The 14,507-nt window shown below is 50.0% G+C and overlaps 1 protein-coding gene across 1 annotated transcript; it reads left to right on the top strand.

The window, feature by feature from the left end:
* Positions 1-10: 10 nt before the first annotated feature.
* On the top strand, positions 11-13,018 carry DUSP3 (dual specificity phosphatase 3). The gene is made up of 3 exons (XM_068166987.1): positions 11-204; positions 6,898-7,124; positions 11,709-13,018. Exons 1-3 carry the CDS (start codon positions 83-85, stop codon positions 11,912-11,914), a joined length of 555 nt encoding a protein of 184 aa, XP_068023088.1. The 5' UTR covers positions 11-82; the 3' UTR covers positions 11,915-13,018.
* The last annotated feature ends 1,489 nt before the right edge of the window (positions 13,019-14,507 follow it).

Below are 14,507 nucleotides of genomic sequence, written 5' to 3' on the forward strand. Positions count from 1 at the left end.
GCGGGAGCGGGAGCGGGGCAGGACCGAGCTGCTGTGCCAAGGGGCTTCTGGCTGGCCGGCGGGGATTGGCGAGCGCCCGGCCATGTCCGAGTACGAGATCTCGGTGGAGGAGCTGAACGACCTCCTGGCTAACGGGAGCGGCTGCTACAGCCTGCCGAGCGCGCACAGCAACGAGGTGGTGCCGCGCATCCACGTGGGGAACGCGTGAGTGCGCCGCGGCGGGGCCGAGAGGTGCGGCCGCGGGGCCGAGCGGTGCGGCCGCGGGGGAGGAGGGTCTCTTCTCGGCAGCCTGCGGGCGCTCGATCGCAAAGGCTCGAGCAGGCCGTCAGCGCAGGGCGTTCACTGGGCAGTCCGCTCGAGCGGGAGTTTGAGCCGGAGGAAGTCAGGCTGGAGCCGTGTGGGCCCCGGGAGGCCCTGCGCGGAGCGCGGCCCGGGCTGTGCTGCCCGAAGGCCTCGAGCTGTCAGCCGGGCGGCCTGTGGCGCCCGGGCCTGGCAAACAGGCAGCCTGCGGCCTCTGCTGGTGCCTAACACGGCAAATGACGACATAAACGACAGCTCAAATATCCAGCAGCTTGTGCGAGTCCCAAACCTAAGCTAAAACAGAGTAGAAACAAGGTTGAAACTAAGTTGCTTAAGAATGAAACTCGCCTGCTCTCAGTTACTGTGTCAGCGCTGGGGGTTTTTCTTTCTCCTGCTATTTCTTGCTGACAAGTTAAGGTCATCCACACAGAAGAGGGAGGAGAGACAAGATGCCATGAAGCGTATGTACAATATCACCTGCAGGAGCCTGATCACAGCACTGCTGTAATAACTGTGTGTCAGATGGGTGGAATGAGCTGGAGCATGAAGAAGTAGCAATCCAGGTATTAAATCTCAGTTTAATCACGTGCAAAATGACCTAAGGACAGCAAGGCTTAAACAGAAGTCACCACTCCTGCTTGCACTGAAAGACCTCATCCAAATTATTCATCCTAAGTATTTATACACATGATGGGAGGCAGGGTGGTAGGCATATGGCTAGGATAAAAGCCCTTAAATGGGGTAGAGGGTTCAGGGTTCACCAATAGGACTTGTGCTCTCAGATGCATGACATTTATTCCTTGCACCAAGATTATGAGCTACATTACCCATTCCAATCCCTTCTGATTCCTATCCCCTTTTTTATCGACCTTTGTGCACTTTTTATCTGTGAAATCCAGGACTTTTTGATACATATGGAGTGTGCTGTTCTTAGCTGAAGCTTGTTGTTCTAAAGCAATGTAAGTCAAGCCCACAGGTTTTTCATTACCTTTCCCCTAACCCAGGCCAAATGATGGGTGTCACTGCCAGTGGATGCAAGGCATTCCCATCTAGAGATAACACTGAAGTTATCTCAGTGGCCAGTCTGACATCTAACAGCTACTTCTTCCTTCATAGTTTTATCAGTTACCTGGAAGAAATTACATGATAGCCTGAGAAGTGATTTGTGCAGTCAATAGTTATGTGAAGACAACTGGCACAGAACAGCTTTCATTGTTCAGTAGTTGACTTTAATTATACAATATGGACTTCACATGCAGGGTTGTCTAGGAACAGAGAGTGCATGTAGGGACTGCAGGATGGAAAATACCTGTCTTGTGGGAGAGCTTTGCCACTGAGAAGTGCCTTTTATATGATAATGGACAACTGGCAATATCTGGAGCACCAGTGCAGTTTCATAGTTTCATTCAGGGTTGGAAGGGACCACAAGGATCATCTAGTTCCAACCCCCCTGCCATGGGCAGGGACACCCCACACTAGATCAGCCTGGACAGAGCCGCAGCCAGCCTGCTCTTAAACACCCCCAGGGACGGGGCCTCGACCACCTCCCTGGACAACCCATTCCAGGGCTTCACCACTCTCATGGTGAAGAACCTCCTTGAGAGTGGTGAAACCCTGTTTGTAGCATAAGAACAGTTTACCTTAGCTGTACTAACAGACAAAGTGCAGTTCTACTGCCAGTGTTGCCAAGAGGTGACTGAAAATCTGTGAAGGACAGCTGTAGAGCTAAGAAACAACTTTGTGTGCTGAAAAAGCACCTTTCCGAGTGGGAACAGAAAACTTAATTTGTCAAGACTTAGTAGGCAATAATATCTTTGATATTCACAAACTGGTGTTTAAGGCCAGGCTGGATGAGGCTCTGGCCAGGCTGATCTAGTGTGGGGTGTCCCTGCCCATGGCAGGGGGGTTGGAACTAGATGATCCTTGTGGTCCCTTCCAACCCTGAATGATACTATGATACTATGAAATAATACTAATTCTTAGGTGGATTTCTCTTTTGGTCATGCTGTTTATCAAGTGGGGTTGTGGTGATGCTGCACTGTAAGTAGCGTTTGCTGTGTCAGTTACCATTCTGGAAGAATGGGGAATTTTGCAGATCTTGTCCCATGCCATTTCCAGCTGCAAGTCCCTCTTTTGTACTTCCCTTGTGTAAAGATAAGGCTGAAAGGAAATACCTTTTTCTGACTTGACTCCTTCTCCTACAAACTGTGTAAGTAAGTGAACCTCTTTTGCACTCAGCCTGTCTGGCTTTATGCATAAGCGGGTCTGACAGTATGCAAGGCCTCAGTAAAGCTTTTACTACCATGTGCAGGAAATAAGCCAAAGCCTTGCTTAGGACCTGTATTTCACAGTATCACAGTATAACTTAGGTTGGAAAGGACCTCGAGGATCATCGAGTCCAACCTATCAACACAGACCCCATGACTAGACCATGGCACCAAGTGCCACGTCCAATCTCCTCTTGAACACCTCCAGGGTCGATGACTCCACCACCTCCCTGGGCAACCCGTTCCAATGACGAATGACTCGCTCGGTGAAGAACTTCCTCCTCACCTCGAGTCTAAACCTGTCTTGTTCTAGCATCTATGCAGATGGTGGAATATGTCTCATATTTGAAGCTGTCTTGGTGCAGTGCACTTGGCTGGCTCTCACTTCATAACTCAGTGGGTGGGGAGATTCAGGCTGGATGTGAGGAGGAGGTTCTTCCCCATGAGAGTGGTGAAACCCTGGAATGGGTTTTCCAGGGAGGTGGTCGAGGCCCCGTCCCTGGGGGTGTTTAAGAGCAGGCTGGATGAGGCTCTGTCCAGCCTGATCTAATGTGGGGTGTCCCTGCCCATGGCAGGGGGGTTGGAACTAGATGATCCTTGTGGTCCCTTCCAACCCTGAATGAAACTATGAAACTATGAAACATTGTTAAGCGCTTTGCACTGGGCTACAGGGAAGTCTATGAAGGAAGTGGAGCAGGAGCTAGCATTTCAATGCTAAATGTGATACAGCTGCAATGAAATGTTATGAATGGGAGAGATCCAAGGGCTGTTTGGAGAGGGATAAAAAATGGCATACAACTACTCTCTCTCTCACCTCTAGCTATATAAGAAATCCATCTGTAAAATCTGCAAAAATCCTCCACTGGAATGAGTGTGCTTCCAAGGGGGGGCAGTCTGTGTTGCCAGATTCAAACACAGTTCCAGAACACAAGTTGCTGTTTCATAGTTTCATAGTTTCATTCAGGGTTGGAAGGGACCACAAGGATCATCTAGTTCCAACCCCCCTGCCATGGGCAGGGACACCCCACACTAGATCAGGCTGGACAGAGCCTCAGCCAGCCTGGGCTTAAACACCCCCAGGGGCGGGGCCTCAACCACCTCCCTGGACAACCCATTCCAGGGTTTCACCACTCTCATGGGGAAGAACCTCCTCCCCACATCTAGCCTGAATCTCCCCACCTCCAGCTTCATTCCATTCCCCCTAGTCCTGTCACTACCTGAGATCCTGAGCAGTCCCTCCCCAGCCTTCCTGTAGGCCCCCTTCAGATACTGGAAGGCCACAATGAGGTCACCTGGGAGCCTTCTCTTCTGCAGACTGAACAGCCCCAACTCCTTCAGTCTGTCCTCACAGGAGAGGTGCTCCAGCCCTCTGATCATCCTTGTGGCCCTTCTCTGGACATGTTCCAGCACCTCCACATCCCTCTTGTAATAGGGGCTCCAGAACTGGACACAGTACTCCAGGTGGGGTCTCCCCAGGGCTGAGTAGAGGGGGAGGATCACCTCCCTCGACCTGCTGGCCACACTTCTCCTGATGCAGCCCAGGATCTGATTGGCTTTGCAGGCTGCAAGTGCACATTGAGAGCTCCTGTTGAGCTTTTTGTCCACCAGCACCCCCAAGTCTCTCACCTCAGGGCTACTTTCCAGCCAGTCACTGCCCAGCCTGTATTTGTGCCTGGGATTGCCTCGACCCAGCTGCAGGACCCTGCCCTTGCTCTTATTGAACTTCCTGAGGTTGGCTTGTGCCCACCTCTCCAGCCTGTCAAGGTCCCTCTGGATGGCCTCCCTTCCCTCCAGCATGTCTGCTGCACCACACAGCTTGGTGTCAGCAGCAAACTTGCTGAGGGTGCACTCAATGCCACTGTCCATGTCACCCACAAAGATGTTGAACAAGACAGGTCCCAGGACTGATCCCTGAGGGACTCCGCTTGTCACTGGCCTCCCCTGGGACATGGAGCCATTGACAGCCACTCTTTGGGTGTGGCCATCAAGCCAGTTCCTTATCCATCTAGTGGTCCACCCATCACACCCATGTGTCACCAGTTTGGAGACCAGGATGTGGTGCAGGACAGTGTCGAAGGCTTTGCTCAGGTCCAGGTAAACGACATCAGTTGCTCTCCCCTCATCTATTAATTTTGTCACCTGCTCATAGAAGGCAACCAGGTTGATCCTGACCACTATCAGATGCACACTTGTCTATATACTATTACATAAACCATACCCTCACCCCACTAAGCACAGGAACTCACAGCTGAATTGACATTTGTTTTGTTTTGGCCTTGCACTGTAGGATTTACTTCTGTGTTGCAAGCAGAATTCCCCAGGCACTGCTACTTGTCCCCTGGCACAGATGATGTCCTGCCAAATGGAAAATCTGTCAACATTTGTTTGGGTAATGAAGTCTTTACAAATATTTGGCTCATTGACATAGTGGCTTGGCACAGACATCAGCAAATGTGGAGGCTTCGTAAGGATTCATCAGCTTACACTACAGTTTGAGGGGTGAATAGCCATTAGGAGAAAAGGAATGCTCTAGATGTTCATATAGTCTTGAATGATGTGGAAATTGTGAGCTGCAGTTATTTGATAACAACTGAGGAACTGGAAAGGATGGAGCTGCCCTAAAAGAACTAAATGCTTTCTTAAATGCTTCCTTAAGCATCCTAAACACCTCTCATCTGGAGTCTTTTCCATTCGGATCCTGATTTCAACTAAGACAGTAAAAGTTACAACTCTTGAGATGGAAGCAGTGAATAGCAAAGGCTGAATTGTATCACTGCATTGCTGGCCTTTAGATAGCCTTGCCAGATCCTTCTGTGACTTCACAGATGTCAAATAACACAGAGACACAGAGGAGTTTTCACATGAGACCTTTGAAGATGCAGGAACATTTACTCACAGTTACTTCCCATCTTCCTGTGGCGTGAGAATCATAGTATCATAGTATCAGTCAGGGTTGGAAGGGACCACAAGGATCATCTAGTTCCAACCCCCCTGCCATGGGCAGGGACACCCCACACTAGATCAGCCTGGCCAGAGCCTCAGCCAGCCTGCTCTTAAACAGTGCTGTTTCAGAGTGGTTAAATTTGCCCCCTGAAATACCTATTGCTCTGAACTGTCCACTCAAGTCACGAGTGCTGCTTACATAGCCTTGCCACACTGGTGGCTGAGGTAGAGACTTTTTATAACTGGGGTTTAAATCATCCTATGTAGATAACACAGTATCACAGTCTCACAGTATAATTAAGGTTGGAAGAGACCTCGAGGATCATCGAGTCCAACCTATCAACACAGACCCCATGACTAGACCATGGCACCAGGTGCCACGTCCAATCTCCCCTTGAACCCCTCCAGGGTCGATGACTCCACCACCTCCCTGGGCAACCCGTTCCAATGACGAACGACTCGCTCGGTGAAGAACTTCCTCCTCACCTCAAGTCTAAACCTCCCCTGGCGCAGCTTCAGACTGTGTCCCCTTGTTCTGGTGCTGGTTGCCTGGGAGAAGAGGCCAACCCCTTCCTGGCTACAACCACCCTTCAGGTAGTTGTAGAGGGCAATGAGGTCACCCCTGAGCCTCCTCTTCTCCAGGCTAAACAATCCCAGCTCCCTCAGCCTCTCCTCATAGGGCTTGTGTTCGAGGCCTCTCCCCAGCCTTGTTGCCCTTCTCTGGACACCTTCAAGTGTTTCGATGTCCTTCTTAAACTGAGGGGCCCAGAACTGGACACAGGACTCAAGGTGCAGCCTAACCAATGCAGAGCACAGGGCACAATGACCTCCCTGCTCCTGCTGGCCACACTATTCCTAATGCAGGCCAGGATGCCATTGGCCCTCTTGGCCACCTGGGCACACTGCTGGCTCATATTCAGGCAGCTGTCAATCAGCACCCCCAGGTCCCTCTCTGTTTGGGAGCTCTCCAGCCACTCCAACCCCAGCCTGTAGCTCTGCATGGGATTGCCGTAGCCGAAGTGCAGCACTCGGCACTTGGACTTGTTAACAGTTAACCTTAGAAGCAACTGGGCTTGTTGTTATCTCCAGTATTTTATATTCAGAAAGAGTTACAGTTTTCTGCCATAACAGGGTCCAGCAGATGAAGTTTCATGTGTGCTCTGTTCAGTTGTCAGCCCAGAGAGTAGCGTGCTGTCATGCCCACATAGCAGCCACGGCTCTTAAATAGTTCTGTGAGTTTTTGACCTATAGTTTATTCACTCGTGGGTGCAGTATCTTAGCATCTCTTAAAGGAAGAATCAAAGGGTTTGGTTTACTGTGGACATCATAGATACCTAGATGATTCACCAAGTTCTGATTGCTTTCTTGACTCTTTTCTACCATGCAGGTTCATAGCCAAGAACATTATGCGGCTGCAGCGGCTGGGGATAACCCATGTTCTGAATGCAGCAGAGGGCAAGTCATTCATGCACGTGAACACTAATGCAGAGTTCTACGAAGGCACAGGCATCAGATACCATGGCATTAAGGCTAATGACACACCAGAATTTAACCTCAGTCGCTACTTTGAGGAGGCAGCTGACTTTATTGAGAAAGCTCTTGCGCAGAAGGATGGTAAGGCCAACCGAAATATCCTGCTAGCATATTTTCACAGTCTCACAGTATAACTTAGGTTGGAAAGGACCTCGAGGATCATCGAGTCCAACCTATCAACACAGACCCCATGCCTAGACCATGGCACCAAGTGCCACGTCCAATCTCCTCTTGAACGCCTCCAGGGACGGTGACTCAACCACCTCCCTGGGCAGCACATTCCAATGATGAACGACTCGCTCAGTGAAGAACTTCCTCCTCACCTCGAGTCTAAACCTCCCCTGGCACAGCCTGAGACTGTGTCCCCTTGTTCTGGTGCTGGTTGCCTGGGAGAAGAGGCCAACCCCTTCCTGGCTACAACCACCTTTCAGGTAGTTGTAGAGGGCAATGAGGTCACCCCTCAGCCTCCTCTTCTCCAGGCTAAACAATCCCAGCTCCCTCAGCCTCTCCTCACAGGGCTGTGCTCAAGGCCTCTCCCCAGCCTTGTTGCCCTTCTCTGGACACCTTCAAGTGTTTCGATGTCCTTCTTAAACTGAGGGGCCCAGAACTGGACACAGGAGTCAAGGTGCAGCCTAACCAAAGCAGAGTACAGGGGCAGAATGACCTCCCTGCTCCTGCTGGCCACACTATTCCTAATGCAGGCCAGGATGCTATTGGCCCTCCTGGCCACCTGGGCACACTGCTGGCTCATATTCAGGTGGCTGTCGATCAGCACCCCCAGGTCCCTCTCTGTTTGGGACCTCTCCAGCCACTCCGACCCCACTGTGCACTGCATCTGTTTCTTAACAACTTGCTTGCAGTAGGAAAGAAGAGGGTAACAGTGCCAGCTGTGCCATGGCTGTCCCTAATCAGCTGCATAGCCATTCTCAGTTCAAAGTAACAGCTCTATTTGCTGCTTCTTTCAGCCTCAGCAGTTGTCTACTATGCCTGGCACTGTCGTCTTACTGTGAGCCTGCAGTGTGCCCAGGTGGCCAGGAGGGCCAATGGCATCCTGGCCTGCATTAAGAACAGTGTGGCCAGCAGGAGCAGGGAGGTCATTCTGCCCCTGTACACTGCACTGCTTAGGCCACACCTCGAGTACTGTGTCCAGTTCTGGGCCCCTCAGTTTAGGAAGGAGGTTGACTTGCTGGAACGAGTCCAGAGAAGGGCAACGAAGTTGGTGAGGGGCTTGGAACACAGCCCTGTGTGGAGAGGCTGAGGGAGCTGGGGCTGCTTAGCCTGGAGAGGAGGAGACTCAGGGGAGACCTTATTGCTCTCTACAACTACCTGAAGGGGGGTTGTAAACAGGCAGAGGTTGGTCTCTTCTCCCAGGCAGCCAGCACCAGAACAAGAGGACACAGTCTCAGGCTGCGCCAGCGGAAGTTCAGGCTGGAGGTCAGGAGGAAGTTTTACACAGAGAGAGTGATTGCCCATTGGAATGGACTGCCTGGGGAGGTGGTGGAATCACCATCACTGGAGGTGTTCAGGAGGAGACTTGACAGGGTGCTTGGTGCCATGGGTTAGCTGATTAGGTGGTGTTGGATGATAGGTTAGATGCCATGATCTTGAAGGTCTTCTCCAACCTGGTTTATTCTATTCTATTCTATTCTATTCTATTCTATTCTATTCTATTCTATTCTATTCTATTCTATTCTATTCTAAACAAAGAGGAGCTGGGTGATGCTGGAGCCAGTTTTAAGATTAACTTGCAGTTAATTTGATCATTCTGCTGGACACCGAAGTACAGAGTAAAGACAGCAAAGAGGGATGCAGCAGTGTTTTCCTTCAATTCCATTTCAGTGTTGTAGTTGCATGAAATTCTGGAAGGCAGGTCCAGTATGCCAAAGGTCTGGAAGACAGCCCTTCAGATTGCTTTTCACAGAGGAAGGGTAGAGACCCTTTTGCCTCTGATCATTTGCAGAGGGCAAGTCGATTTTCTTCCATATGTATGATTAAGACTCTCTAAATATTGCTAATTTATGGCTACGGGCTCTCCAGATGTTGAAAACTAATTGTTTTAGCTCTTTTAAGACATTTGCCTTGAACTGAGAAGCCTCTGCAGCTGAGGGCAATGTGGTTATGGGCTTTCTGTTGCTATGGCTCCAAGCAAGTTGTGGTTATGATGAAAATGTGTGTGCATGGTTCATCTGCTCTCTTGTCCCGGGAGAGTAGCCTGGGGCCATTTCTCCCTCTGCATTTGGGAGGAGGAAAATTTTTGTGTCTGGTGAAGCAGGTCAAAGAGGAAGCAACTAGGAAGCAATAAAATTGAGTTAGATTTCTCACAGGGAGCAGTGGCCTGCTTTACTGTTGTTGGTTTTACCCATGTGGTGGGTTAACCCAGGCTGCTTGCCATGCGCCCACCAAACTGCTCTAACACTCCCCCTCTTCAGCTGGACATGGGGAGGAAAAACCAGTAAAAGGCTTGTGGGTCAAGATAAAGATGAGGTCACTCACTAGTTATCGTTGTAGGCAAGAGAGACTCAACTTGGGGAAATTATGTTGGCATAGAGGCTACCACTGCTGCTGGTGGGTTCAGGTTTGGCCAGTGGCTGGAACGTGTCCAGAGAAGGGCCACAAGGATGAGCGGAGGGCTGGAGCACCTCTCCTATGAGGACAGACTGAAGGAGTTCAGTCTGCAGAAGAGAAGGCTCCAAGGTGACCTCATTGTGGCCTTCCAATATCTGAAGGGGGCCTACAGGAAGGCTGGGGAAGGACTTCTGAGGATCTCAGGTAGTGATAGGACTAGGGGGAATGGAATGAAGCTGGAGGTGGGGAGATTCAGGCTAGATGTGAGGAGGAGGTTCTTCCCCATGAGAGTGGTGAAACCCTGGAATGGGTTGTCCAGGGAGGTGGTTGAGGCCCTGTCCCTGGAGGTGTTTAAGGCCAGGCTGGCTGAGGCTCTGGCCAGGCTGATCTAGTGTGGGGTGTCCCTGCCCATGGCAGGGGGGTTGGAACTAGATGATCCTTGTGGTCCCTTCCAACCCTGAATGATACTATGATCCTGAAGCTATCTGGCACTGGCAACAACAGACACTAGGGAAGCTTCTGGCATCTCACATAAGCCATCGCTGTACTTTGCCACACAAACTCAGTATGACCCAGGGAGAGCACAGAATGAATTCCCTGATCAGTTAGCTGGAAGCATGTTATTTGTGCTGGCATAGGTGTGATGAGACATTTCTGGTTCTCATTGCATAGTCAGATGGTAGTATGGCTTCATAAATAGCCAGAGAAGTAGGCAGGTATGATCCAACATGGAGTCAGCATAGGAACTGCCAGCAAGGTGCAGCAAAAAGATGGGGTATCTTTGAAGAGATGCAGTGGGTGACATCCAGCCTATTTCTCTGTCTTCTATTTTAAACTTTTCAGCATTTATTTGTGCTCTTTGGTGCTGGTTGCCTTTAGGGGCAAGGCTTACTCTAAATCACGAGAGACTGGAGATAAGATAGGATAGGATAGGATAGGATAGGATAGGATAGGATAGGATAGGATAGGATAGGATAGGATAGGATAGGATAGGATAGGATAGGATAGGATAGGATAGGATAGAATAGAATAGAATAGACCAGGTTGGAAGAGACCTTCAAGATCATCGCGTCCAACCTATCATCCAACACCACCTAATCAACTAACCCATGGCACCAAGCACCCTGTCAAGTCTCCTCCTAAACACCTCCAGTGACGGCGACTCCACCACCTCCCCAGGCAGCCCATTCCAATGGGCAATCACTCCCTCTGTGTAAAACTTCCTCCTGACCTCCAGCCTGAACTTCCCCTGGCACAGCCTGAGACTGTGTCCTCTTGTTCTGGTGCTGGCTGCCTGGGAGAAGAGACCAACCTCTGCCTGTTTACAACCTCCCTTCAGGTAGTTGTAGAGAGCAAGAAGGTCTCCCCTGAGTCTCCTCTTCTCCAGGCTAAGCAGCCCCAGCTCCCTCAGCCTCTCCTCACAGGGCTTGTAATGCAGTAGCAAATGTGGTTCAGTGTGGATTTTTGACACCCAACCTTTTCTTTCCTGCATTACCCTTGGTGACAAACTGCATAGCTGCTCACAGAGCGGCAGCAGCTCTCTGCTGAGTACTAGACGCCTTGCGTAGCATTCAGAAGTAGCCTTCCTATCCCAGCTGTTAGTGAGGGGCTTGTAACACAAGCCCTGTGAGGAGAGACTGAGGGAGCTGGGGCTGCTTAGCCTGGAGAGGAGGAGACTCAGGGGAGACCTTATTGCTCTCTACAACTACCTGAAGGGGGGTTGTAAACAGGCAGAGGTTGGTCTCTTCTCCCAGGCAGCCAGCACCAGAACAAGAGGACACAGTCTCAGGCTGCGCCAGGGGAAGTTCAGGAGGAAGTTTTACACAGAGAGAGTGATTGCCCATTGGAATGGACTGCCAGGGGAGGTGGTGGAGTCGCCGTCGCTGGAGGTGTTCAGGAGGAGACTTGACAGAGTGCTTGGTTACATGGCTTAGTTGATTAGGTGGTGTTGGATGATAGGTTGGACGTGCTGATCTTGAAGGTCTCTTCCAACCTGGTTTATTCTATTCTATTCTAAATTAATCCAGCCCACTGACTGTTGGGTGTTGCTTTTCCATCACGCCCCGGTGTAACCCAAAGTACGACCTGTCTTCCCTGCAGGACAAGTGTTCGTGCATTGCCGTGAGGGCTACAGCCGCTCGCCCACCCTGGTCATCGCCTACCTCATGCTTCGCCAGAAGATGGACGTCAAGACTGCGCTGAGCGCTGTCCGGCAGAAGCGAGAGATCGGCCCCAATGACGGCTTTCTAAGGCAGCTTTGCCAGCTCAATGAGCAATTAGTGAAGGAGGGCAAACTGAAGCCCTAGAACAGAGCACCACTGTTATTTTTTCAAGTTGCTCACACCACCAGAGGACATCTTAGGAGGTTTTAGATTCCTGAACCCCAACCAAGCTAAATCACATATGTAATTGAGACAGAGTTCCTTCTTTTGTCTAGTGAAAGTTATCTTCCTCAAACTCTGTAGCTTCCTTTCAAGGTGGCACAAAATTGTGTCGCTGTTTAGAGCTGCTGCAATAAAGAGGTGTTTTTAGGGGGCATAACTCCAGGGAGAGCAGCTGTCTTCACATGTCTCAGCGCTCCCTGCAGACTCCCCAGCATATGTGGTTTGCATTGGCATGAAGTGTGATTCATTTAAGCCTTGTCTTGTATCCTGCCAGAGCATCACTTGCTGAGACCCGCTTCACATCACTCGTAACTGAAGTACTGTATTTTCTACAGCTTCTTTTCCATGCACACAGGTGCCTAAAGTCCAAGTGTTTGAGCTTCAAGGAGTAGAGGAACATCAGTAGAAATGCACAGATGCATTCACACATAACACTGCAGCGTTGTGTTTAGTGCAGATTTAGGCCATGCAGCGTGTGGCTAAAGCCTCTCAGCTCCCAGTCTCAGCGCACGCTAGTTCCAGGAATATTTGTACCCCTGGCTGTTGTAATTGGTATGAAACACTCTTGACATTAAATACTCTTTTACCTTTGTTTGGAAATCATACCAGGAAAAAAAAAAAATGTTGAGGCAAAAAAATAGTATCAGGGAAGAAATAATGTCTGGTTTTAGGAGTGCTTGTACTGGATGGGTGATAAAGTCCTAAGTATCAGAACACGGCGACTTCTGAGGCCTGTTCTGACTTGCACTGCCTCACCCTTCTTTACTCTCCCTGTTTGTGAGCAGAGTGGAATGAGCACATGGAGGTTACTTCAGAAGGGCAGCACAGGGATGCTTAACAATGCATTTTGCAGAAGTATGCTCTTCTTGGATTGCTTGCATGGTGTCATTGAAGAGAAAGGAACGTCGTTACCTACCACACGGAGCAGGAAGCATTTCCTTTCCATTAAAATAAATAATGTATTGATTCTGTTTGACATGCAGATTAAATTACTCACTGCCAACGTTGGGAGGAGCTTTGCTTACAGCATGCCTGAGTGTTTAAATGTGTACTTGGGAGTTACAACAATGTATTAACACAAAGGATCTTCCCCTGCAAACTTGAAATGGCTGGTTATCAGAACCTGAGATGTGTGTGTTCCCTTTTCAGCTCTTCCTTCATGTACTTCTAGATTGAAAAGCTTAACATTATTTTCAGCAGAAGCACTGTTGGATTAGGAAAATGTGTAAGCCTGGAACTAGTTTGTTGTATTCTCTGCACTAACCAGAAATCATAAAGGGTGTACATTTTGTGATTCAGTGGGGTGCAAGTGGCACGAGGAAGTCCTGTCTAGCTAGAGAACTTTCTTCAAGTTAAATTCCAGAGGTGACCATTGCAGGTGAGGACAAGGCTTACTTCTGTTTCCTTGCACAGGATGGGAACAGCCAAAGCAAGCAAAAAATTCCAGTTCATTAAAGATCTAAGAAACCAGTGACCATTAGATTTTCCTGTTACTCTTCCCAAGATTGTGAGAAGGGTAGCAGTTGGCAGACTAAACCCAGGAGGGTTTATTAGCATTGAGTCTGATTACCTGACAGTGACAGTTTTGCATTTGTCAGTCTCCAGAAACAGTAGGCAGTCAAGAGATACAGGGTCCTGCATCTGAGTCGAGGCAATCCCAGGGACAAATACAGGCTGGGCAGTAACTGGCTGGAAAGCAGCCCTGAGGAGAGAGACTTGGGGGTGCTGGTGGACAAAAAGCTCAACAGGAGCTCTCAGTGTGCACTTGCAGCCCGCAAAGCCAATCAGGTCCTGGGCTGCATCAGGAGAAGTGTGGCCAGCAGGTCAAGGGAGGTGATCCTCCCCCTCTACTCAGCCCTGGTGAGACCCCACCTGGAGTACTGTGTCCAGTTCTGGAGCCCCTATTACAAGAGGGATGTGGAGGTGCTGGAAGGTGTCCAGAGAAGGGCCACAAGGATGATCAGAGGGCTGGAGCACCTCTCCTGTGAGGACAGACTGAAGGAGTTGGGGCTGTTCAGTCTGCAGAAGAGAAGGCTCCCAGGTGACCTCATTGTGGCCTTCCAGTATCTGAAGGGGGCCTACAGGAAGGCTGGGAAAGGACTTCTGAGGATCTCAGGTAGTGATAGGACTAGGGGGAATGGAATGAAGCTGGAGGTGGGGAGATTCAGGCTAGATGTGAGGAGGAGGTTCTTCACCATGAGAGTGGTGAAGCCCTGGAATGGGTTGTCCAGGGAGGTGGTCGAGGCCCCGTCCCTGGGGGTGTTTAAGCCCAGGCAGGATGAGGCTCCTGCCAGGCTGATCTAGTGTGGAGTGTCCCTGCCCATGGCAGGGGGGTTGGAACTAGATGATCCTTGTGGTCCCTTCCAACCCTGAATGATATTATGATACCATGAATTTGTTCCTGCATTCAAGATAGCCTTTTAACTCCTAGGACACTGCTTGCTTCAGTGGCACTCAGACCTGTTTATCTTAGTGTAAAAAAGTGATTCAACAAATACTTTATAACAGAAAAGTG

The sequence above is a fragment of the Melanerpes formicivorus genome, unplaced genomic scaffold (assembly GCF_026170545.1).
Source record: "Melanerpes formicivorus ecotype bairdi unplaced genomic scaffold, bMelFor1.0.p_v2 SCAF_112, whole genome shotgun sequence".
Classification (NCBI taxonomy): domain Eukaryota; kingdom Metazoa; phylum Chordata; class Aves; order Piciformes; family Picidae; genus Melanerpes; species Melanerpes formicivorus.

What these genes read in the sequence shown, in the direction of transcription:
- DUSP3 (XM_068166987.1), top strand. Translation starts at nt 83, where the DNA reads ATGTCCGAGTACGAGATCTCGGTGGAGGAGCTGAACGACCTCCTGGCT. An exon ending in CGCATCCACGTGGGGAACGC is followed by an intron (nt 205 to 6,897) that starts GTGAGTGCGCCG and finishes TCTACCATGCAG; the next exon opens with GTTCATAGCCAAGAACATTA. An exon ending in AGCTCTTGCGCAGAAGGATG is followed by an intron (nt 7,125 to 11,708) that starts GTAAGGCCAACC and finishes TCTTCCCTGCAG; the next exon opens with GACAAGTGTTCGTGCATTGC.